General features: G+C 38.9%; 2 protein-coding genes across 3 annotated transcripts in view; one reads left to right on the forward strand and one right to left on the reverse strand.

The window, feature by feature from the left end:
- The first annotated feature begins 503 nt into the window (after positions 1–503).
- LOC149821683 (putative pectinesterase 68) lies at positions 504–6,301 on the forward strand. The gene is made up of 5 exons (XM_089981400.1): positions 504–766; positions 911–1,100; positions 2,279–2,485; positions 4,689–4,927; positions 6,145–6,301. The coding sequence occupies exons 1-5, from the start codon at positions 504–506 to the stop codon at positions 6,299–6,301; spliced, it is 1,056 nt and encodes a 351-aa protein (XP_089837526.1).
- A 3,470-nt stretch (positions 6,302–9,771) lies between these two features.
- The window catches only part of LOC149821684 (syntaxin-52-like), a 30,255-nt gene continuing 16,987 nt past the window's right edge, over positions 9,772–23,039 (reverse strand). For both annotated transcript variants that reach the window (XM_089981094.1, XM_089981093.1), the window contains 5 exons: positions 11,344–11,445; positions 10,897–11,000; positions 10,699–10,799; positions 10,568–10,612; positions 9,772–10,104 (listed from right to left, as the gene is read on the reverse strand). In XM_089981094.1, the coding sequence (XP_089837220.1) occupies positions 9,973–10,104; positions 10,568–10,612; positions 10,699–10,799; positions 10,897–11,000; positions 11,344–11,445 (484 nt within the window). In that variant the 3' untranslated portion in view covers positions 9,772–9,972. The remainder of the gene's footprint in view (positions 10,105–10,567; positions 10,613–10,698; positions 10,800–10,896; positions 11,001–11,343; positions 11,446–23,039) is intronic.

Consider the following 23,039-nt stretch of genomic DNA (forward strand, 5'->3'; position numbering starts at 1 on the left):
TGAGCCAACATAATAAGCACAAACCTTAGCCAACCCATGGAGTCATCTTGAGCCTAACTGCAAGTGGGTCGAGCCCCATGCATGGTTTGACTGCTCCACAGTGGGCCCCATAATTTGCAAGAAAATGGTGCTCTCTTTTATAATTAAATCAGGTGGTGAGAAGGATGCGTCTGTCAATTGTGAATCCGGTCAGGGCAATAAGGGGACCATCCTGTTTTTTTTAATTCTTACTAACTGACCGTTAGACAGAGACCCCCTCCCATGCCCTCAATAAAAAATAAATATTTTACCCCCCAAAAAAACAAATGGAATTCCTTGGATTCCGTCCCCGCCTCTCTCACTCTGCGTGTGTAGTATGTATATTAAGGGAGACCTCGTGTTCTTCTTAAATCCTTCAAAGAATGTCATTGGTTCTCCTCCCATTCCCCACACTCCACCATTAAACAATAACAATCACTCCCCGATCTCTCTCTCTCTCTCTCTCTCTCTCTCTCTCTGGAAGCATGGCTGTAACTCTGGCGAGCCTTCTAATGGTGACCATGTTGTTATTACAGATAGAGATAGCCGTTGGGGTTGGAGGGTTCAATTCAAGCCTCCTCACAACCCTAAAGGAGAAGGAAGGATGGCGTAGGCCGGTGGATCACCGCTTCATCACCGTCGATTGCAATGGCTATGGAGATTTCCTGACCGTCCAGTCTGCAGTGGACTCCGTGAAGGAGAACAACAACCAGGATGTTCTCGTTCAAATATCAGCTTGTTACTACGTGTAGGTTTTCTCTTCTTCCCTTTTCTCTTTGGTAGCAAGGTTTGGTAGGTCATGAAAAGGACGCTTTTTTTCCTTGAGATTTTCCAAAACGACCTATTTGTCCCTGATTGCAAATGCTGCATGTATTGGCTGAGGGTGTGGCAGCGAGAAGGTGGTGGTGCCGGCGACGAAGCCGTACATAACGTTCCAGGGGGAAGGGAAGGATGTGACGGTGATTGAGTGGCATGACCGGGCCGGCGACCGCGGACCCTCCGGCCGACGCATTCATACCTACAACTCTGCCTCCGTCATAGTGCTCGCCGACCACTTCTCTGCCAGGAACATCAGCTTCAAGGTTCTCTCTCTCAACTCGAGGCCCATGTGATAAAACAATAAAAAAAAAACACACACTCTCTCTCTCTATCAACTCAGTATACGGTGGTATCTATCTGGGTGATGGAGACAAGATAGCTCAATTGAACGAACTAATTGGCAAAGCTAGATCTCACGTGGATCCTTGTAGTAGTGGCTCTGTACGGGAAAGAGTTGGAATTCTAAGTCTCGAAGTTAATATATCTGGATATTTATATCCCATCCTATCTTGGTCGTTGCAACTTCGCCAGTCCGTGAGTCCTGGATTTGGATGTTCCTGGGGCACGTAAGTCTGGGTGGTCGTGTCCTCAAACGGGAGTTTTACCTCACCAGGAAGGCCAACCCATTAAGTTACCCGGTTCTCATTGAGCTTTTCCTTCATCATAAAAAATACATGCAGTTTTGCATCTCATGCTTGCTGGCCCTTGATTTTTGTCCTAGAAATCCTCCCGCTCTCTCAAGATGGACTACTGGTCCACATCCTATATGAGCTTTATGTTTGGAAAAGGACTTATGTAGAACTATATAACCGGTAGACCTGGCCTGGTGGGATGGAGCCTAGGCCGTTTGATGAGCAGTCTAGGTTCAAATCTCATGGGCGTCACCTCTGCATAAGGGACTTTCTGTGGTCGAGGGGTATGCCTTGGGAGTTTTATGCTGACAGAAAAGCGACCCTAAATACAGCAGGCTGAGCCAGTACGGCTAGGTCTCTGTTCCTGAAGCTGTTTTTTTCGAGTAAAAAAAAACTATATATATAACCGGTGCTTTAAGAAACGTTGATAAAAAAAAATATGTTTTCTCATTTAACCAAGTCTCAAGTTTTGATTAAACCAACCGGAGCTCCGGTTGTCTATTAGGAGCAGCTGCTCCACGTCACCTTGTGTTGAGACGTTGCAAGTTCGAATCCCAATAGTATCGTTGTATAACTGGTAGGGTTCTGCCTAAACCCAGCTTGCCTTTCAAAAAAAAAGTCTCAAAAGTTAGGTTAAAGGCAGTTTGGTCATTTTGATAGGCTGGAGCATGGTTCATTCCTTTTTCCCCTTAATCTTTGCAAGTTGTGAGTGATTGGAGTGATTTTTTTAATAATTGAAGAGATTAAAGGGTGATTTAATTAATTCTGTCGAGCTTACACGGTTTTACTGTTTTACCATCGGTTTGTAGAACACTGCACCAGCACCCATGCCGGGTATGGAGGGGTGGCAGGCTGCCGCATTTAGGATCTCTGGTGACAAGGCGTACTTATCCGGCTGCGGGTTCTTCGGCGCCCAGGATACGCTCTGCGATGATGCCGGGCGGCACTACTTCAAGGAGTGCTACATCGAGGGCTCGATCGACTTCATATTTGGGAATGGAAGATCCATGTACAAGGTATTGATCATACTAGCCCGACCCGATGACGTAAGTGGTATTTCGGTTATTCATGATAATACATGTCTAATAAGTGAACAGTCAAGAGGGTTCGCAAGCTAGGCTAAGAGTTCGAAGCTTGTAGGGTGTGTCCCTTGCCTGATGTCTCGAGTTCGATACTTACGGGGGTGTGTCCCTTGCTGCATGGTAGAAACTGCAGACACTATTGAGTGGATAGGATGTTTTTTGTTTTATTTGTTTATTCTTAATTAATATACCCACCATAATTGGCACAAATTTTCAAAGACATTCAAACTTTTGTCAACTTAAAGAAAATAACAGCTTTTCCTTTTTCTGTTCAAGTAAATTCTCATTCAACTTCATATATGTTTAAAAGAACCAACGGGGCTCAGCTTGTTTGGTAGGAGCAGTTAGTGCACGTCACCATGTATTGGGACGTTGCAAGTTAGAATCCCAATAGTATAGCTGTATAGGGCGGGGGCAAGGGACAAGGTCTCCACCTCCTCCCTGTCTCAAAATCTTGCCCTCCAACCTTGCATGGGTTTTGATTTTAACCTTCATTCTTGCCTCCATTCCCGTTTTATGTCTTTTATCCTCGGTCCAAATGGGCCGGGGCCCGGTTTCTCCTCGATCTACTGTCATCCCTAAAGAAGGATCGGGGATGGGGTAGGGCAAGGCAAGGTGGAGATCGGAAGGGGGGATGGGGCGGGGGAAAGCATAAGTCCATCCCCGCACCAGTTTTGATTTTAACCTTCATCTTTGCCTTTATCCTAGTTTCATGTTCTCCATCCCCGATCTAAATGGAGTGAGGTGGGGCAGGACCCAAGGCTTTGCTTGTCAAGCAGGATCCGTTAGTTTCCGTCATCATGTGTCGGGACATTGCAAGTTCGAATCCCAATAGCATAGTTGCATAACTGGTAGGATGAGGTCATTCACCTAACTAAAAGTGCCGTAGGGATTGCAGTGGACCGGGGCGGGAAGCAATGTCTCCACCCTGGTCCTGTCTTGAAATCTTGCCCTCCATCCCTGCCTTCATCCTCGCACGGGTTTTGATTTTAACCTCCATCCTCGCCTCCATCCCCAATTCAAATGGTGTGAAGCGAGACAGGCCCGTTTCTCCTTGGTCCACTGCCATCCTTAAAGAAAGATGGAGGATGAGGATGGGTGGAGCGGGGCGGGGTGGGGCAAGGTGGGGATCAGAAAGGGGATGGGGGCGGGAGAAAGCGTAAGTCCATTCTAGCACGAGTTTTGATTTTAACCTCCATCCCCATTCCAAACCGGGTGAGGTGGGTCGGGGCCTTGTTTTCTCCTGATCCACTGTCATCTCTAAAGTGCTGTGCTGGCTTTTGTTTGAAAAATGAGATCTTTGGTTGATTTATTAATTAAGAATAAAAAAAAACTTGGGGGTGAAAATTTTGATGCCATTTTTTCGAAAAAGTTAGGGGTATTCTTGGTCATATCGGAGAGCACTCCTTTACCCCCCCACGAAGGCTGAATACATCCGTACAGTCCCCCAAAAGATTTGAAAATACAAAAAAAGTTCGCGTCCTTTTTAGAAAAAGACTGGTTAGTTTAGTTACATAGTATCTTTCATCAATGGTGGTGGTGGTGGTGGTGGTGATTCTTCACGTGATCTCTATCAATGGTTTCACAATAAGGTCGTGAGGGAGGATCAGGTGCATGCTACTGAACTTGATCACCTGATCTCAATGTTAGGTTTTTGTCATTTTGTAAAATGGTGTTTTGCAATTTCTCGTGAATCGGGCTTCCCAACTCACGTGAGAGGCACGTCATAATGGGCCTGAACCACGGAATAGACGACAGCGGCTTCTGACATTTTTTAATGACAGGATTAACCCTATCTTTTCATTAATTGCCTTTTAAGTGCGTTTACTTGATTGCATGCATGGGTGCATGCTACGGTACTCGTCTCATCAATGTCAGCAAAATTTTAGTTTTTCTTGAAAAAATAATGACATAAAAAACTAAAAAATATATAATAATGCAATAAAAATGTTTCCATCTCTTTAATATCGTGATAAAACATGATATTGTCAAAATGGGTAATATTTCGAAAGTAATGAGTTTTTGGAGTATATCAGCCTTTAAAATATCTATATAAAATAATAATTTCATGATATTGTTTGCATAGCTAGCGCATGCATGCAAGCCAATTATTGCGTGTTTTCTGTGTTCATTTTAGGACTGTGAGCTGCACTCCATTGCAACCAAGTTCGGATCGATAGCCGCACAAGACCGGCGTGCTCCGAACGAGAAGACCGGGTTCTCTTTCGTGCATTGCCGGGTCACAGGTTCGGGTCCGGTGTACGTTGGGCGCGCCATGGGGCAGTATTCAAGGATAGTGTTTGCGTATACCTATTTTGACGATGTGGTTGCAGCAGAGGGCTGGGATGATTGGGATCACCAAAGCAGCAAGGATAAGTAAGTCAAGCATGCAACCCTTTATATTTTACTGAGGGCATTTTTGTCATTTTAGAGTCTTCAACAAGGAGTGGTAGGATTGTAATATAAAGCTTAGAACAGGTCAAGCTTGTCCAGAAAAATTCAAGGGTACTTTTGTCATTTTAAAGGCTAAGGGAACCATAAGCCTTGCCTACTTAGACTTGCATGTCCCATAAAATTTTTGTTTGGATAGTTGTCTGTCATGTGCACCAAAAGCTGGTCCAATCATGTTTGTTTATCTTCTCTAGGGGAGGTGTGGTGTTTGGGCCATACCCCGTTATCCAAAACAGTGAGATAAATTGGGATTATGTGCTTCCACTTTCCACGTGATGTAATTTCTCAGTTTATCCTACTTTTCAGCATAATATATGCTAATATTTAGGAACAGAAACAATACTTTGTCCTAGCATTTCTTTCCAAGGGACCCATTGTTTTTCAGTGTCTTGCAGATTTGTCCCACTCCCAAGCATACTTTTTCAAAGGTATGGGAGTACTTGTCCTCAGTTGAATGGGAGTGTGAATGGGGGCAACACCTTATGCCAACAACGTTAGGACAAGATAGTCCTTGTGTTTAGCCAAATTGGTAATCTGATGTGATAGGTGTCTTGATTGTGAAATGCATTATTTTCTGCTGCTCAGACCCCAGAAAGGGGCAGGCCCACAGGGCCATCACACATTACATTACCTTGCAAAAGAATGAGCTAAATGACAAAATGAAAATTTCTAACCTTTTTTTTTATAATCCAAGAGAAACTCCCACAATCACCAACCCTTCATTTGCTGGCCTCTTATTGGTTTAACCCTTGAGGTCCTCACTGCCTACAGGGGAGTACACCCAGTTTCGACTTTGCCTAAGGGACGCCACTCATGGGTTTTGAACTTGTGACATCCTATCAACTTGAGTGACATTCACGAGTAGCCCTTACTGGATGAGCGGAGCCCTTGTGGGCAAGTCTCTAACTTTTTTGAGTCAACACATTTTACGATGGACATAAGTATGCTATAATGGCTTGTGTAATGTAGTTGCAAACACTTTTTTTGACATTTTAATTTTTTTAGATCTAACTTTAGTAGAAAACATATAGTGAATCATGTTTTTTCAACATGTAAGTTGGTTTTTCAAAGGCAAGCAATATCCATGTCTTTGATACTAAAAGAGATGATATTGACTGGTCTCCTTAACTATGTTTTTGCAGGACTGTGTTCTTTGGTGTATACAGATGCTTTGGTCCAGGCGCTGCGGCAGTCCGCGGAGTCTCATGGGCCCGCGAACTCGATTATGATACTGCACATCCTTTCCTCGCCAAGAGCTTTGTCAATGGCCGGCACTGGATTGCCCCATCGGATGCCTGAGATTATCAAGAAGGGAAATTATAACACTAGGACCTCAGCAGATCTTAACTAATAAAAAAATGATCCAAGACACGGTTGGTGGTAGCCTTTTTGAGATTAACATTATGGTTATCCTATCTCATTTATTCTCACCTGCTTGGTCACTGCCACAATGGTTGTTTCATGTAATTTTCATGGGATAAAGCAACAAAAGGTCCTGATGTTATCATTTCCCTAAGTAAATCAAAATATCCCATGGTATGGAATGTTAGGCTTAATGTTCCCCTTGGATCTAAGTCAGTCACAGGGAAAGGTCTTTAACTAGCGTACATTGGTTTGTTAAAAGCCAAGAGCATTATCATCACCCAAGGATTCAAGGAGGCTTTGTTGGTCTGACATTCAGAACACGGGGTATTCCTGTACTTTAGCTATTTTTATTGTCCAAACCATGTAAGTTCGCTTTGTTCATTCATTCTTGCTGGTTGCTTCATGATTTATGTGGGTAGATTTGTTTAGCCCTGAGATAAAATAAATCCCCAAACATTTCCGCTTCTCTCTCTCTCTCTCTCTCTCTCTCTCTCTCTCTCTCTCTGTTTGTGTGTGTGTGTGTGAAAGGTGCCCATGTGCCTAAGGCCCTTTAGTGCCAATTCCCCAGTTGATGGAGCTAGGTCACGCTGCTACCAAGTGATCCTATGCTCTCTGCTTCATGATTTATGTGGGTAGATTTGTTTAGCCCTGAGATAAAATAAATCCCCAAACATTTCCACTTCTCTCTCTCTCTCTCTCTCTCTCTCTCTCTCTCTCTCTCTCTCTCTCTGTTTGTGTGTGTGTGTGTGTGTGAAAGGTGCCCATGTGCCTAAGGCCCTTTAGTGCCAATTCCCCAGTTGATGGAGCTAGGTCACGCTGTTACCAAGTGATCCTATGCTCTAGATTAACAGAACAGTCTAAAACTGTGATATGAACGGCCATGATTTGTTTCCACCTTGATACCTTGAAGTGTCATTATGAGGATAAACACATGGAACTACTCTAATCTCCGGGACTCATTGAGACATGGAACTGTCATAAGCTCAGTTATGTCCTGCTCTATCATGTAGATAATGAGTTCCATACTTGTGGACTCTTGACATTAGGGGTGTCAATGGGTCGGGTTTGACCCAGACCCCACCCGAATCAAACCCTATAGGGTCGGGATTTGGTGATAAATAAGGTCTGATTAAAATCCGAGGCAGACTTAAAGGGTCCGATTAATGTATGGAGCCAGGTATGGTTTGTGAAATTTCATACCCGACTCAAGCCCCACCCGAGTTCCAACTAAGATCTGCATTTTTTCTATGTAAAAAAGATAAAAAATATTATTTTACCAGGTATGGTCCAGATCTGGTTCTTGTAAAAATTATAGGATCCGGGTATGGTTCCTCTTATGGTGGGTCCAAATGGACTCAGGTCCGGAGCTGGTACCAGTATCTCAAAACAGGTATGGGTCTGGTTCCACCTGAGTCTGAACCAAAAGACCTGTTGACACCCTTACTTTTTATTTTTGAAAGGCAAGATAGGGTTAGGCAGACCCCTACCAGTTACACAACTATACCATTGGGTTTTGAACCTGCAACGTCCCCAACAGAAGGTAACGTGCACTAGCTGCTCCTACCAGACAAGCGGAGCCCGAATGTTGACACCCCTACTTGACATAGAGAGTCCGAATCAGTAAGACTTGCTGAGCCAATAGAGTCACAACTGAGTACCCAAGAACTTACATATTACCAAGCCAAAAGAGTTTCATCCATGTCAAGGGTGATAACTTGATTATTTTTAGATAATAGATAGAAACCGTGCTCACCTGTCAATTTGGTCCAATGGGATTTTCCTTGACAAGTATCTGGAACCAAGAAGAAATGAAGTGACTTGGACAAATCCTTTTTTTTTATAATGTTGGACCAATCAATCAAACATTTTGGATCTCCCAAGATCCAGACTCATTTTCTTCTGATCCTTATATAAAAAGATTCACCTCTCTTTGTAAAAAATATGAGGTAAAAGAACTTGGTTGAGTCTTAACAGACCAGGTAGAAGTAGCCGAATCAAGTCATCGAAGTCATAAGACTCCATGTAGATATTGGTGGACCAACGGGGGCTCTGACCATCTGGTAGGAGCAGTTTGTGCAAGTCACCATATGATGAGACATTGCAAGTTCGAATTCCACTGGTCTATGAGTGGTTGAATAACTGCCCGGTAGTATAAAGAGGCTTCTGGCCTGTCTGGGTTGGCTAAAGACTGTTTGTAAAAAGGAGGGGGCCCTAATTCCCCCAGCTCTGTGATGAGAAAAAACATTGGTGACTCAGCCAAGTTGAGGAAGTGGAGATTATGCAGATTGCCCGAGTCGATGCCAATCTCTCGATCCTAAAAACTAGAAACTTCAACTCCATATAAAAGAGAATGAAATAGCTTATCCTCTGTATGTATAATCCACATAGCTTCCTGAACTCTCCATAAAAATATGAAGACATAACCTACAATTAACTATGATTACTTATGGGAGATATAATATATGACAATCTCCAAACAAATCACACGCACCGAAGAAATAATTACGGAAATATAGACATTGGATGGAAATTTGTTGGTTCAATTGAACAAGGAACTCAGCCATAACCAAAAAGTATTCGTATATGCTCATCTTAGATGGAAGTGGAGGTGAACTGATTCTGAACCTGCAAAAAAGCTGAAGCCGGAATCACCACTGGATCCAAGAGGCTTATCACACACTAAGTTAAAGCCAAGTTTGGGGCGGGACCCAATCAAGGCTTTTCTCAGTCATGCAATTAATCAAGGGTCCGCTAGGTTCAGCCCATTTACATGTTTCTTTTTCCTTTTCTTTTTCATTTTTTTCTAGCAAAGCAAGCTGGGATAATGGCTCTAGGATGAGACTTGAACCTGGCGAACCTAGGGCAGGAAACTGGATTTATGCACCCCTAACGATCATGGGCCATAACTATTTTGGTCACACATTTCAGGGTGAAGGGAAGGGGTTGACTGGATACAGTTCTAACCTTGGGTATTTTGCATGAAGTGACCGCTCTTGAAACAATGGTGCCAAGTTGGTAAAGGGACACATAACCATGGTTACCTTCCAGCTTTTGCGAGGCTGTTTGGGAGAAGGCACTTCGTGGCTTTTGAGGGAGTTAGGCCTTGGAAAGAAGTAGGGATCTAAGGTTAGCTACAAATAGGCCATTTCAAATGAGAGATTTGCAAATGAAAAACCCTCCAAAGTACATCTCAGAACTCCAAAAGCCTCCCAATATCTTTTTTTTTTTCAGACAGAGATCCTCAAGATACTTTGATCAAAGCCACTTTTTCTAATAGACATACCTTTCACTCATATTATCTTTTATACATTACTTTACTGTTACTAATGCATGAGGAAAACAGGAATTTTATTTAACCTTGTTTCAGCCTTGACCTTGTAGTGCCATTAGAAAGCATATAACAATTGTGAAGAGTCATCAACACCGCCTCATTTCTTCAGATTCACAGCAGGATATGTAACCCCGTAGCGATCACAGACAAGGAGGGCACATCATTGATGGATGTTGCAAGCGCGAATGTTGTAGCACCAAATATAAAAAAATGCACGGAAATACAAACTAAAAACAATCTATCAAAGAATCAGCTAACCAGTTTCATCTTGCCATCAGAGATACTTTATTAGGAGCCATACAACAACTGCAAGAATGACAATGACAACCACAGATAACAAGAGGCACATACACGAGCATCCTCCTTTTGTGCGCTTGTTGAGGATCATCAATCTTTTGTGTACACGCTGCATGAAAAAAAAAACATAACAAACCAAAACAAAACATAGACTCAACAAGGGGCTACACACACACACACACACAAACAAAGATACGTGGCTTCCACTACTGGAGGTGCTGTACCCAGTTGGTTACGCACAACTCACACATCGAATGTATATCAACTTGACAGACACGGAATCAACTTGTAACTGAATTCTACCACCTTTAACTCCATTAGAAAGACAAGGTCAAAGCATACAAGCTGGACAAATGGGACTGCATCTCTTAGCAACCTAGCTGCTAGAACTCCGTTGGCACCATATGATTTGGCTCGACAGAACTGGTCTCAACTACCAACAGAATTTGGCCAAACCCAAGACATAAAATAAAAAATACAAGTTGATCATGTAAGAGTTCAAATACCATTCTGTAACTATGATATATGGACACTTGAGAAAAAAAAGAGTATAAAACTAAATAAAGTATGACCTGAAGACGGGAGTCGGTTGATTCAACATCCTGATCCAAGTTATCCTGCAAGAGAAGTGAATATGATTTTACGAATCTAGTAGATCATCCAAATTAGAAGATACAGAACTCAGAAAATTGAAGAAATATACAATGAGCCGTGTGTGCAAATCCAGCTCCTCATTGACAGCCAATGCGATATGTTTCGTGCTTAGCACTGTCTCTTCCAGCTTCTCCAGACCCTCATCTTGATCTACAATAGATGTAAATCAAGAGTTAATCAAGTGCAGACTAGTAGAAAACCATTAGCCCCGCGACAGAAAAACAAAAGCAGGGCAAACATAACATGCCTCTCATAATCTGCCGCTGCAGACCAACAAGACCATAGTTATCCAAGCCAGCAGTTCTATTGATCTCAGAGGTAGATTTACTTTCCGGCCCCAACAAGTTGTCCCTGAGGTTGTAAACAATCCATCATCAACTTGTGCAAATAACACATTAACAAATTACTGCCATAAGCAGTACTCCAGGCAAAGATATAAAGAAATCATCACCTTTCAAAAATGCTAAGTATAAGCTTACCATGAGACCATTTTCACTGGCTTAGATTAACCTAGTTGACTCAAAGTATCAGAATAGAATAGAACTACGACTGTAAATCATAAGAATTTTTTTTGATAAAGAATAATATTATGAGGATTACATATACACGAAGGGAGACACATGCCCATGTACAAGAGGAACACATAAAGCATTTAAAGTACGCAAACAGAAAAGTATCCATCAGTGATGCTAACCTGTTGGCAAAGCTGGACATGTTTAATGTAGATGCCATTTGTTTGGATTTTGATCTGAGATTTGTGAGCATGTCTTGGCGCCGATGAAGTTCCTTCTCCGTTCTGCAACCAACAAACAGTTGTGACAAAAAGTTATAATGCCTTCATCAGAGAAACGGATCAGTTGTTCCTCCTCAGCCTAAACCAACAACTTCAAAAAATTTTAACTACAAAGAAAATCCAGTGGAGTGATGAATGTTGGATTGCATTAGAAGTGGATCAATTAGTGGATATACTTCAAGACATCTTGGTGTAATGAAATAGCGGAAAAATATGTAACCAATGCCACTAAGGGCTTACAAGATCACAATCACAATGTGTACAAGCACAAGTCCACTAAAGGGACAATACAATAGCCAACAAAGAGCAACACAAGAGGATAAAAAATGTATTCAATTTATTGAGCAAATGCCTTAGTAAAAAGCATAAAAGAATAAGGGGGAAACACCCCTATTTATACAGCAAAAAAAAAAGAGAGAGTGAGGGGCCATTGGGGGCTCCCACGTAGAGACGTTGGGAGCCCCAAACATCTCTATGGTTTTATGACCATAGAGCCCTCAATGGCCTTATTTATTACAAAACAAGTATAAAAATAAAATAAAGATAAATAACTGTCTTATAAAACAGTTATTTATTACACATGTAAAAAGATAGAAATGCCCCTAATGGGCATTAACTATTACAAAACTGAATATATATATATATACACGCTCACACACACACATATATATTTTAACACCCCCCTCAAACATACGGTTAAGTGACCAAAAGTTTGCTAAGGATAAAAAAAATCAAAGTGCAGGAAGAGCTTTGGTGAATAAATCGGCGAGTTGACACTCGGATATGACATATGACAACATAATAGTTCTTCTCAGGTACTCATCATGTGCATAATGACAATCCATCTCTGTGCTTTGTTCGCTCATGGAAGGTGTGGTTACTTGTAATGTAGATTGCACTCCTATTATCACAACACATCTTCAAGGATTTTGAGATGATGACACCCATATCTTTGAGAAGACTTTTTAGCTACACAAGCTCCATTGTGGTTGTAGATAGTCCGTTTCGGTTGAAGATAATGATACATTTTGTTGCTTCTTACACCTCCACGATATTAGAAAATCTTTTAAAAAAACACAAAAACCTATAGTTAAGATTTTATCATTGGGATTTTCTCCCCAGTAGCATCAATATAAGCAAGCAACTCTAGGGAAGAAGATGAAAAAAAAAACTCCCTTTGTTATGGTGTTTTTAATATATCTGATAATTCTTAACACAACACTCATGTGCAACTGACTAACAACATGAATTGCATGATCTAGGCCTGGTGATTGACAAGTAAATGAGTGACCTGATTAATTAACAATAAAGTGTAGGATCTTTAAGGAAAGCCCCATCTTCAAGTCTTAACTTAGTATTGATCGCTTCAGGGGTTTCTACTTTCTTATCATCCGATATGCCAGACTCAACACAAATATCAACAACAAACTTCATTTGACACAAAATGTATTCTTTGAGAGAGTAAAGCAACTTCAATGCTTAGGAAATATCTCAAAAAACCCAAGTCAGACATGTCAAAATTTTCTTTCAAAACATTTTTAATATCAATAACTCCCTGCTTGTCACTTTCAGTGATTATCATGCCATCTACATAAAATAGAAGTATGACCACTTTAGAACCTGTACTGTTAAAAAAAAGAGCAGTGTCAATATAGCAAAAGTGAAAACCCAAAGAAGACATAACACTGCTAAATCTATCATACAAGGCTTTCTTAAGTCTAAGAATTGTTTCATTTTCAATATTAAATCCTGACGGAGGATCCATATAGACCTCCTCATTTAATTCTCTATTAAGAAAAACATTTTTAACATCAAGTTGATATATGAGTCATTTTTTAATGGATGTAACTGCTATGAGGGTCCTAACACTGGTGCAAAGGTTTCCTCATAATCAATTTCATATTTCTAGGAATATCCTTTGGTGACTAACCTAGCTTTATATCTTTCTAGGATCCCATCACTCTTGGTTTTAACCTTAAAAACCCATCTACATCCTATAACTTTCTTTCCTAAGGGTAACAAAGTTATTTTCTTTTTTAGAGCATCTAATTCTACATTTATTGCTTCAACCCATTGTGAAAGATTTTTAGCTTCATTATAGTGTGATGGTTCAAAGTAGGAATGTAAGGCTATCAAACAAGGTCTATAATTTGGTGTCAAAGTATCATATGATACAAACCTAATAGAAGTCTAGGAAGAATAGAGACACGATTGGATCTTCTAAGTGGGGGTTTCCTCCATAGAGGAATCATGCGTATATTTTTCTAAGGCACTTGAAGGGTTTCTTTGCTCACAACGGGCATACACTTGTATTAGTTTATTAATAATATTATCATTACTTGATTTGGCATTTTCAACATTAGAATGCCCATCATTATCACTATTATCACTCAAGGAATTTTCATTCAAAGAAACATCACAAGAAGTTAATTCTTCTTGTGGTAAGAAATCAAATAAGAAGTTATAATCTACTTTCTCTTTTTCCTTAGTTGTTTCAAGTCCATTTTCATTCTCTAAAAAAGTCACATCCTTAGAAACATAAAGTTTGTTATTCTTGAAGTCAAAACATCTAAAGCCTTTTTTATTTTCTCCATAACCCATAAAGGCACATTCAATGGCTTTTGGAGATAATTTATCTCTTATGCAAAATGACAAAACATTTGCAACCAAAGATTCTCAAACGTTTATAATCAGGAGTTCTTTCAAATAGTTTTTCATATGGAGAAACATGTTGAAGAGATGATGATGACATTCTATTTATCAAATAAGTTGATGTTAGAATGGCCTCGGCCGAAAAACACTTTGAAACATTTTTAGAGATAAGTAAAGTCCTAGCGATTTCCATAATATGTCTATGTTTTCTTTCGACTAGTCTGTTTTGTTGAGGAGTTCTTCAACAAATTTTTTTATGACAAATCCCGTTTTGTTTTAAATAATTTTGAAATTCATTTGATAAGTATTCACCACTCGATTCAGATCTAAAGATGAAAATATTGCTTTGAAATTGATTTTTATTAATTATATGAAATTCTTTAAAATAAGAAAATACATCCGATTTGAGATTAAGAAAGTAAATGCATACATATCTAATGAAATTATCAATAAATATAACATAATATGAACATCTACCTTTTGATATGACCGAGGAAGGCCCCCAAACATCAAAATGCACTAATTCAAAAGGACTTTTAGAGACAAATGTTCTATTTGGAAATAGAATATCTTTCATTTTTTCAAAAATACAATCCTTGCAAATTAAATCTTTTTCATTACAAAGATTTGCCCCAAAAGGAAAAAGATACATCTTTGAATAGCTTGGATGTCCAAGTCTTTTGTGTCAATTCTCAATGTCTTTATCTTGGATATAATTACAAAATGATTTTGAGAAAAGATTCAAAGAGTCCATGAAGTAGAGATCTCCTCTCCTGTGGCCTTGCCCAATCCGCTTATCGAACCGAAGATCCTGCACGAAGCAACCCTTAGATGAGAAGGAGATTTCGCATTCATGATCGACTATTTGAGAAACAAAAAAAAAATTAATTTTGGAACTCTAATTTTTGAAACAAAAATTTTGAGAGGAATTTAAAGTTCCAATACTTTAAATTTGCAAGAATGTTCCATCGACGATGGAGACAGAGAATTTTTTTGAGTTAGTGCATACATCAGATAGATAATTTTCATATCGAGTCATATAAAAAGAAGCTCCTGAGTCAAGGATCCAAGAACACATACCAGGAAGAGAGGAAGATGCTATCGCGACCCTCGAAGCTGATGGAGATTTGAGTAGTTGTTGGAGTGCCTCCGATAGTTGAGTAAGTGAAAAAGTGCCTCCTCATTTTCTAATGAATTCTTCTCTCTTTGGTATGGTCTCCACAACAGAAGCGACATTGTTTTTGGAGGTCTCATTGAGCTTGAGACAATTCGGCCTTATGTATCTCGATTCATGGCAATGGTGGCAAATAGCTTTTCTATATCCACTATTATAGCTATTTTGCCTCCCAAAGTGTGAAGGCTTATAAGATCTCACATGGTTTTCGGGTTTAGAGACCGCTAACACTTCATCTCCCCCTTTAATCATACCAAGACGAGTTTCCTCTTGGCAAACCTCTGCAACCGCATCTCCCAAGGGAAGAGGTTTAGATCTATGAAGAAGGAAGGATCTAACTTGCTCAAATTCGAGCCTAAGCCCATGTAAAAATTGAAAAAAAATATTTTTCTTTCATTTGTTCTCTTCTTAGCTCCACGTCTTCGCTAGCAACCCATTTGGGTTCAAGAAGAGTCAATTCATCCCATAGTGGACCTAGAGAACTAAAATAATCACAAACACTCATTTCACCTTTTTTGATAGTTCGCATTTTTTCTTACAAAAAAATTTGTCTTGCAAGGTCTTTTTGGGTATACATACCCTTTATAAAGAACCAAGCCTTATTGACTTTACGAAATGCAATGTTGGCACATATCTTGAGCTCAACATTGTTCATAAACCATGCAAGAATCTTAACATGATTACTTTCTCAATCCTTTATCTTAGTTTGGTGATCTTGAATAACTTTCATACGTGCATCACCTTTCAAGGCTTTCTCTTAATCTCCTATTTTGGTGAGCTTGAGTTGCGGCTCCGAAATGGTGCCCATCACATATCCCCAAAGTTTTTTGCTTTTGAGGTTATTTTCCACTGTGGATGCCCACACTATGTAGTTGGAGTCATTTAGCTTGAATGATAAATCGATCTTTTGTTCATGCTCCATCTTGAGTGATAGAAGAGAGAGAGGGAGAAAAAGAACAAAGAATGTAGAAGAACATTTTCACTTCAATCACCACGAGCACCACAAACACTTGATGATGCTTCCCACAAGACCAAGAGCACTATGGCTCTGATACCATACAATGAAATAGCAGAAAAATATAAAACCAATGCCACTAAGGGCTTACAAGATCACAATCACAATGTGCATAAGCACAAGTCGACTAAAGGGACAATACAATAGCCAACAAAGGGCAACACAAGAGGATAAAAAATGTATTCAATTTATTGAGAAAATGCTTTAGTAAAAAGCATAAAGGAATAGGGGAGGGCACCCCTATTTATACAACAAAAAAAGGAGAGAGTGAGGGGCCATTAGGGGCTCCCGCATAGAGACGTTGGGAGCCCCCAACATCTCTATGGTCTTATGACCATAGAGCCCTCAATGGCCTTATTTATTACAAAACAAGTATAAAAATAAAATAAAGATAAATAACTGTTTTATAAAACAGTTGTTTATTACACATGTACAAAGACAGAAATGCCCCTAATGGGCATTAGCTATTACAAAACTGAATATATATATATATATATATTAACACTTGCTGGGATGGAGGATAAATGAGTTGCATGACTTTGAAAAAAAACCCTTTTAATTGTCAAAATAATTAGAAACACAGAGATAGATCATGAGTTGGCAATTCTTATCCCGCATAGAGACGTTGGGAGCCCCCAACATCTCTATGGTCTTATGACCATAGAGCCCTCAATGGCCTTATTTATTACAAAACAAGTATAAAAATAAAATAAAGATAAATAACTGTTTTATAAAACAGTTATTTATTACACATGTACAAAGACAGAAATGCCCCTAATAAGCATTAGCTATTACAAAACTGAATATATATAATTTTTTTTTTAACACTTGCTGGGATGGAGGATAAATGAGTTGCATGACTTTGAAAAAAAAACCTTTTAATTGTCAAAATAATTAGAAACACAGAGATAGATCATGAGTTGGCAATTCTTATTGTCATTTCTTAAACTTTTTCAAAAATATAGAATACAAGAAATAAGCAGTTTTAAGCATCTACTGACTGACAAAGGATCAGTACACTTGATTCTGACTGGTTCCTGTCATAGCTACAAAATCCTTAACAAGAAGGTGGCTGCTCTTCATGCATACCAATGCCAGTAGCAAGTTGTCTCATCCATAATAAACCAAGCAAAAGATGTAACCAGTTTAATGCACTTGATTTCAACTGGTTCCTGTCATAGCTACAAAATCCCTAACATGAAGGTGGCTGCTCTTCATGCATACCAATGCCAGTAGCGAGTTGACTTATCCATAATAAACCAAGCAAAAGCTGCAACCAGTTTAAGGAGGTTGCAGCCTCTGCCAGGAGGGATGGAGGGAGGGAGGAGTGTCACTCGGCAGGACAACTTGTTTTCAGAAATACCTTCATAGTTGCTTCAGAGAGAGAGAGAGAGAGAGAGATTTTCATGTCACTCAGCAGGACAACTTGTTTCCAGAAATACCTTCATAGTTGCTTCAGTTACACTACACTGCTAACGGTGGATGAGTGCAATAAGATAAGATTGTTCACATGTAGGCTCAATATGGGTAGGATGAGAAGAGAACAAAACAAGCTTATGAGTTTCTCCAAATTCCATTTTTCAAATGAATTCTAGACCATGGTCACAAATATCGGCCACTTTTTAAAATGTTGCAAATTTTCAATGAGATTTTCAAAAACTGATAAAATCCCAAAAAGAGCATGATATTTTCAAAATATCTTCTTTCGGAGACTTCTTTTCTTCTGTATCACCTGTCCTAGTTTTCAATGGCAGCACCAACAAAACCTGAAAATCCATGTGTCTTTACGGATTCTCTTTCCCAAAAATACTCACGAGTGCATATTTCTGTTTGAGCAGGCATGTTCACTAACTTCCTCTGTTCATAGTCAGCCACAACTGCTAAGCTAAAGCCAAATTGAGGGTGCCAAGTACTGATCATTTATGAGGTTGAACCAGACATAAAAGAAAGGGTGAGAATACCTGCAATTGTATTATCAGTCATTTTGATTAGTGAAACTGATCAATATATTCAGATTTTTCCCTTTTTTTATTGGTTATAGTCTATGCTCACAAAAACTTATTATAACACTGAACAAAGTGATGACACTTTATTTGCAATTTTATGTTGTCATGTTTGTTATTTTGGATCGAGCACTTGCATATCTACACTCTTTCATAATCAGGTGGTTTTGATTGGATCATGCTTATGAACTATGTTTATTTTTATGTGTAACATCCAGAATTATTGAATGTTTTTAGACATATAAGTTATGTTTGATTTGTCTTGTAACTGGTTTTTGCTCACTGTTTTTTCCTCTGTGATCAAATATTCTTTAAACATTTATTATTACCGGTGGATGACTGTTTCAAATATTTGGGATCTATCATTCAAAAGTATAGAGAAATTGATGGAAATGTAAATCATAGGATAAAGGTGTAATGAGATATTGCGGAAATATAAAAAGTGCTTATAAGCACTTACAACAATGAATAAAAGAGACAATATCACAAGTCCACTAAGGGACAATACAAGCACAAACCTTTAAGAAGGCAACAATATAAAAAGCCTCTTATTGAGAAGAGAGAGATCTCTCAAGCATGAAAAAATATACAAGGGGTTCACCCCTATTTATACAAGAGGGAGAGGAGAGAAAGGAAGGCCAAGGGCCTCAAAAGGAGAGCCCAAAAGGGGGCTCCCACAGAGTCGTTGGGAGCCCCCAACGGTCACATTTGTGACCGTTGGGGGCTCCAACGACTCTATGGTTGGAGCCCCTTTTGAGCCTCAAAAAATACAAAAAAAAAAACAAAAATAAAAAAGAAATTTACATTTTATCAAAACTGAAAAATAGTTGTTTTCTAAAACAACTATGTGAAATTACAAAAATACCCCTATCGGGTATTGATGTAATATATATATATATATATATTATAAGAGGTACATTTTAACACCCTCCCTCAAACTTTACGGGGAAATGACGGAAAGTTTGCCAAGAAGAAATATGAAGCGAGGAGCCGGAAGAACTTTAGTGAAGAAGTCCGCCAACTGATATCCTGAAGTGACATACGGTAGAGCAATGGTTCCTCGTAAGAATTCATCACGAACATAGTGACAGTCCATTTCGATATGTTTTGTACGCTCATGGAAGGTATGATTGCTCGCAATATAGATGACACTCTTGTTGTCGCAGCATAATTTTGAGGCTTCGGTAATATCAACCCCCATGTCTTTAAGCAGACTGTGAAGCCATACAAGTTCCATTGTCGTGGTTGTCATAGCCCGATACTCAGCTTCAGTGGATGATAGTGAAACTGTGTTTCTTCTTGCATCACTAGGCAATCAAAGAGTCTCCTAAAAAGACACAAAAACCGGTAGTTGAGACTCGATCATTAGGATTACCTCTCCAATCTGCATCAGTATAAGCAAGAATATTCAAGGAAGAAGAGGAGGATAGAAATAACCCTTTATTGATGGTATTCTGAATGTAGCGAATGATTCGGAGAACATCACTCATATGCACAGTGGTAGGAGCATGCTGAAATTGGCTAACTGAATGAACCGCATGGGCGATATCTGGTCTGGTGATGGTTAAATAGGTGAGAGACCCAATGAGTTGTCTGTAGGGTGTGGGGTCTTCCAGAAGAACCCCATCCTCCAACCGTAATTTGGCATTAATAACCTCGGGAGTCTCTACTTTCTTGTCATCAGAAATCCCAGACTTAGAGCAGATATCTGCAGCAAGCTTCATCTGTGACAAAATATATTCTCGAGAAGAATATGCAACTTCAATTCCGAAAAAATATCTAAGAAAACCTAAATCAGACATATCAAAATTATTTTTTAACATATTTTTAACATCAATAATACTATTTTGATCATTCCCAGTGATAATCATATCATCAACATAAAGCAACAATATTACAATACTAGTACCTGCATTTTTGACAAAAAGAGCAGTGTCAGTATAACAAGAGTGAAATCCTAATTTTATCATGATATCACTGAAACGATCATACCAAGCCTTAGGAACTTGTTTAAGGCCATACAATGCCTTCAAAAGCCAAAGTGTTTGACCTTGCTTAATATTAATTCCGAGTGACGGATCCACGTAAACTTCTTCACTTAAACTTCCATTTAAAAAAGCATTTTTTACGTCAAGTTGATAGATAGGTCATTTTTTTGTTGATGCGACAACTATTAGGGTCCTGACACTGGTCATTCGAGCTACGGGAGCGAATGTTTCTTCATAATCAATGTCATATTCTTGGGAGTATCCCTTAGCGACTAATCTAGCTTTATATCGTTCCAAAGAGCCATCGCTTTTAGTTTTAACTTTGAAGACCCATCGACACCCAATAGTTTTTTTGTGTGAGGGTAGATTAACTATTTCTCAAGTATTAGCCTTTTTTAATGCATTTAGTTCAACTTCATTGCTTCAACCCAATGTGGTATAGATTTAGCTTGATTATAGTGAGGGTTATTAAACATGCCCGATAGTTGGGGGTTAAGGAATCATAGGATACAAACCTATTTGGGGGTATTGATATTCTAGAAGAATGTCTAACTTGTGGTTCCTCAGAAGATTCAGAAATTTGAGAGTATTTTTCGAGGGCACTAATAGGATTTTCTTGATTTCTTCTTGAGTAAACATTTATATTTGTATCACTATCATTTGAGGGTGTTATATCAAGATGGGACACCTCACGTGTATCTTCTATGTTTTCAAGAAAATCTTCTTGTATGTCATCAATAAGATCATGTAAGAATATGTAATCAATTTCATTTGTTTCCTCTATTTTATCAAAATTGTTCTCTTCTTCTAGAAATGTTACATCTTTTGAAACATATAGTTTATCATTCTTAAAATCATAACATCTATACCCTTTTTTATTTTCACCATATCCTAAAAAAACACATTCAATTGCTTTTGGAGACAACTTATCCCTTTTATGTAATAGGACAAAACATTTGCAACCAAAAATACGAAGACGATTGAAATCGGGTGAAATTTTAAAGAGCTTTTCATAGGAAGAAGCATTTTTTAATTTAGAAGAAAGCATTTTATTGATTAGATAAGTGGAAGTTAGAACGGCTTCGGCCCAAAACTTCTTTGGAATATTCCTAGAAACAAATAATGTTCTAGCGGTTTCTATAATGTGCCTATGTTTCATTTCCGTTAGGCCATTTTGTTGAGGAGTCCTAGGACATAACTTTTGATGGGAAATTCCATTTTGGGTTAGATAGTTTTGAAATTCATGAGATAAGTATTCGCCACCGGAATCGGATCTTAAAATAGATATATCATTTTGGAATTTATTTTGAATCTTTTTATGGAAATCTTTAAAGAAAGTGAATACTTCCGATTTATGACTAAGAAAGTAAATCCAAACATACCGAGTAAAATCATCAATAAAAGTAACATAATACGAATAACCCCCTTTAGACATAACCGGAGAAGGCCCCCAAACATCCGAATGCACGAATTCAAAAGGTCTTGATGAAAGAAAAGTTCTAGCTGGAAATAGAATAGACTTCATTTTTCCAAAAATGCAATCTTTGCAATTAATTTCTTTTTCCTTACAAAATTTGTTTCCAAAAGGAAAGAGATACATTTTGGAATAACTTGGATGACCAAGTCTTTTATGCCAAGTTTCCATGTTTTTTTCTTGGACATAAGAACAAAAATGATTTGAAGGGAGATCGAGATGGTCCATATAATAGAGGTCACCGAAAAAAGGTTTAGATTTAGTTTGGGAACAACTCTTACTTTTGGAACACAAAAACTTTGGGAATCTTTAAAAAAGCCAATACTTGAAATTTTTAAAAGGGTTCCATCAGCCGTAGAGACACAAGAGTCCTTTGAATTGGTGTAAACATCAATAAGTGCATTTTCATGGGGGGTCATATGAAAAGAGGCTCCGGAGTCAAGGATCCAAGAATACGTACCGGGTGTTGATGTCGAAGCAATAGCCGCACCCGATGTGGAGGAAGAAACTTTTAGAATTTGTTGGAGAGTCATAGATATTTGTCCAAGAGTTTCTTTGAGATCATTGTTCTTGCCTTCATCTTTTTTTGTGGTAGTTTCTTCAAGAGAGGCCACCTTAGGCTTGAAAGTTCCATTAAGCTTTGGGCAAGCGGGTTTAATGTGACCCAGCTCATAGCAATGACGACAAACAATCATTTTTCTTCCTCCATTGTAGTTTCCTTGTTTCCCAAAATGAGGAGGTTTATAGGTTCTAACATTATTACCCGGTTTTGATACGGCAAGTACTTCATCAACATGTTTACTCATGCCAAGCCTTGTCTCCTCTTGAGTGATTTCAGCAATAGCATCCTCAATAGGAGGAAAAATAGATCTATGGAGAAGTGAGGATCTCACTTGCTCAAATTCGGGACGTAGCCCAAAAAGAAATTGAAACAATCGTTCTTGTTCCATTTGTTTTTGTCTTAAATCAATATCTTCCATAGAAACCCATTTTGGCTCCAAAAGAGCCAATTCATCCCATAGTGAGTTTAGGGCACTATAATAGTCTTGAATGCTAGAATCACCTTGTTTGGTGGTTCTAATATTTTCTTGCAAGAAATATGCTCCTGCAAGATCCTTTTGGGTATACATACCCTTCATAAAGGACCAAGACTCATTGGCTCTACGAAATTTAGCTATGTTAGCACATACCTTAAGCTCAATATTGTTCATAAACCACGCAAGGATTTTTGTGTGATTACTTTCCCAATCTTCCACTTCTTTTTGATGATTTTCAATGGCCTTAAGGCGAG

This window comes from Nuphar pumila, chromosome 11, assembly GCF_984573655.1.
Source record: "Nuphar pumila chromosome 11, dmNupPumi1.hap1.1, whole genome shotgun sequence".
Taxonomy (NCBI): domain Eukaryota; kingdom Viridiplantae; phylum Streptophyta; class Magnoliopsida; order Nymphaeales; family Nymphaeaceae; genus Nuphar; species Nuphar pumila.

Bases quoted from the DNA above. Each gene is read 5' to 3' on its own strand.
- LOC149821683 (XM_089981400.1), top strand. From the start codon at position 504: ATGGCTGTAACTCTGGCGAGCCTTCTAATGGTGACCATGTTGTTATTA. The intron at 767-910 runs GTAGGTTTTCTC...AGGGTGTGGCAG, and splicing joins ATATCAGCTTGTTACTACGT to CGAGAAGGTGGTGGTGCCGG. The intron at 4,928-6,144 runs GTAAGTCAAGCA...ATGTTTTTGCAG, and splicing joins CACCAAAGCAGCAAGGATAA to GACTGTGTTCTTTGGTGTAT.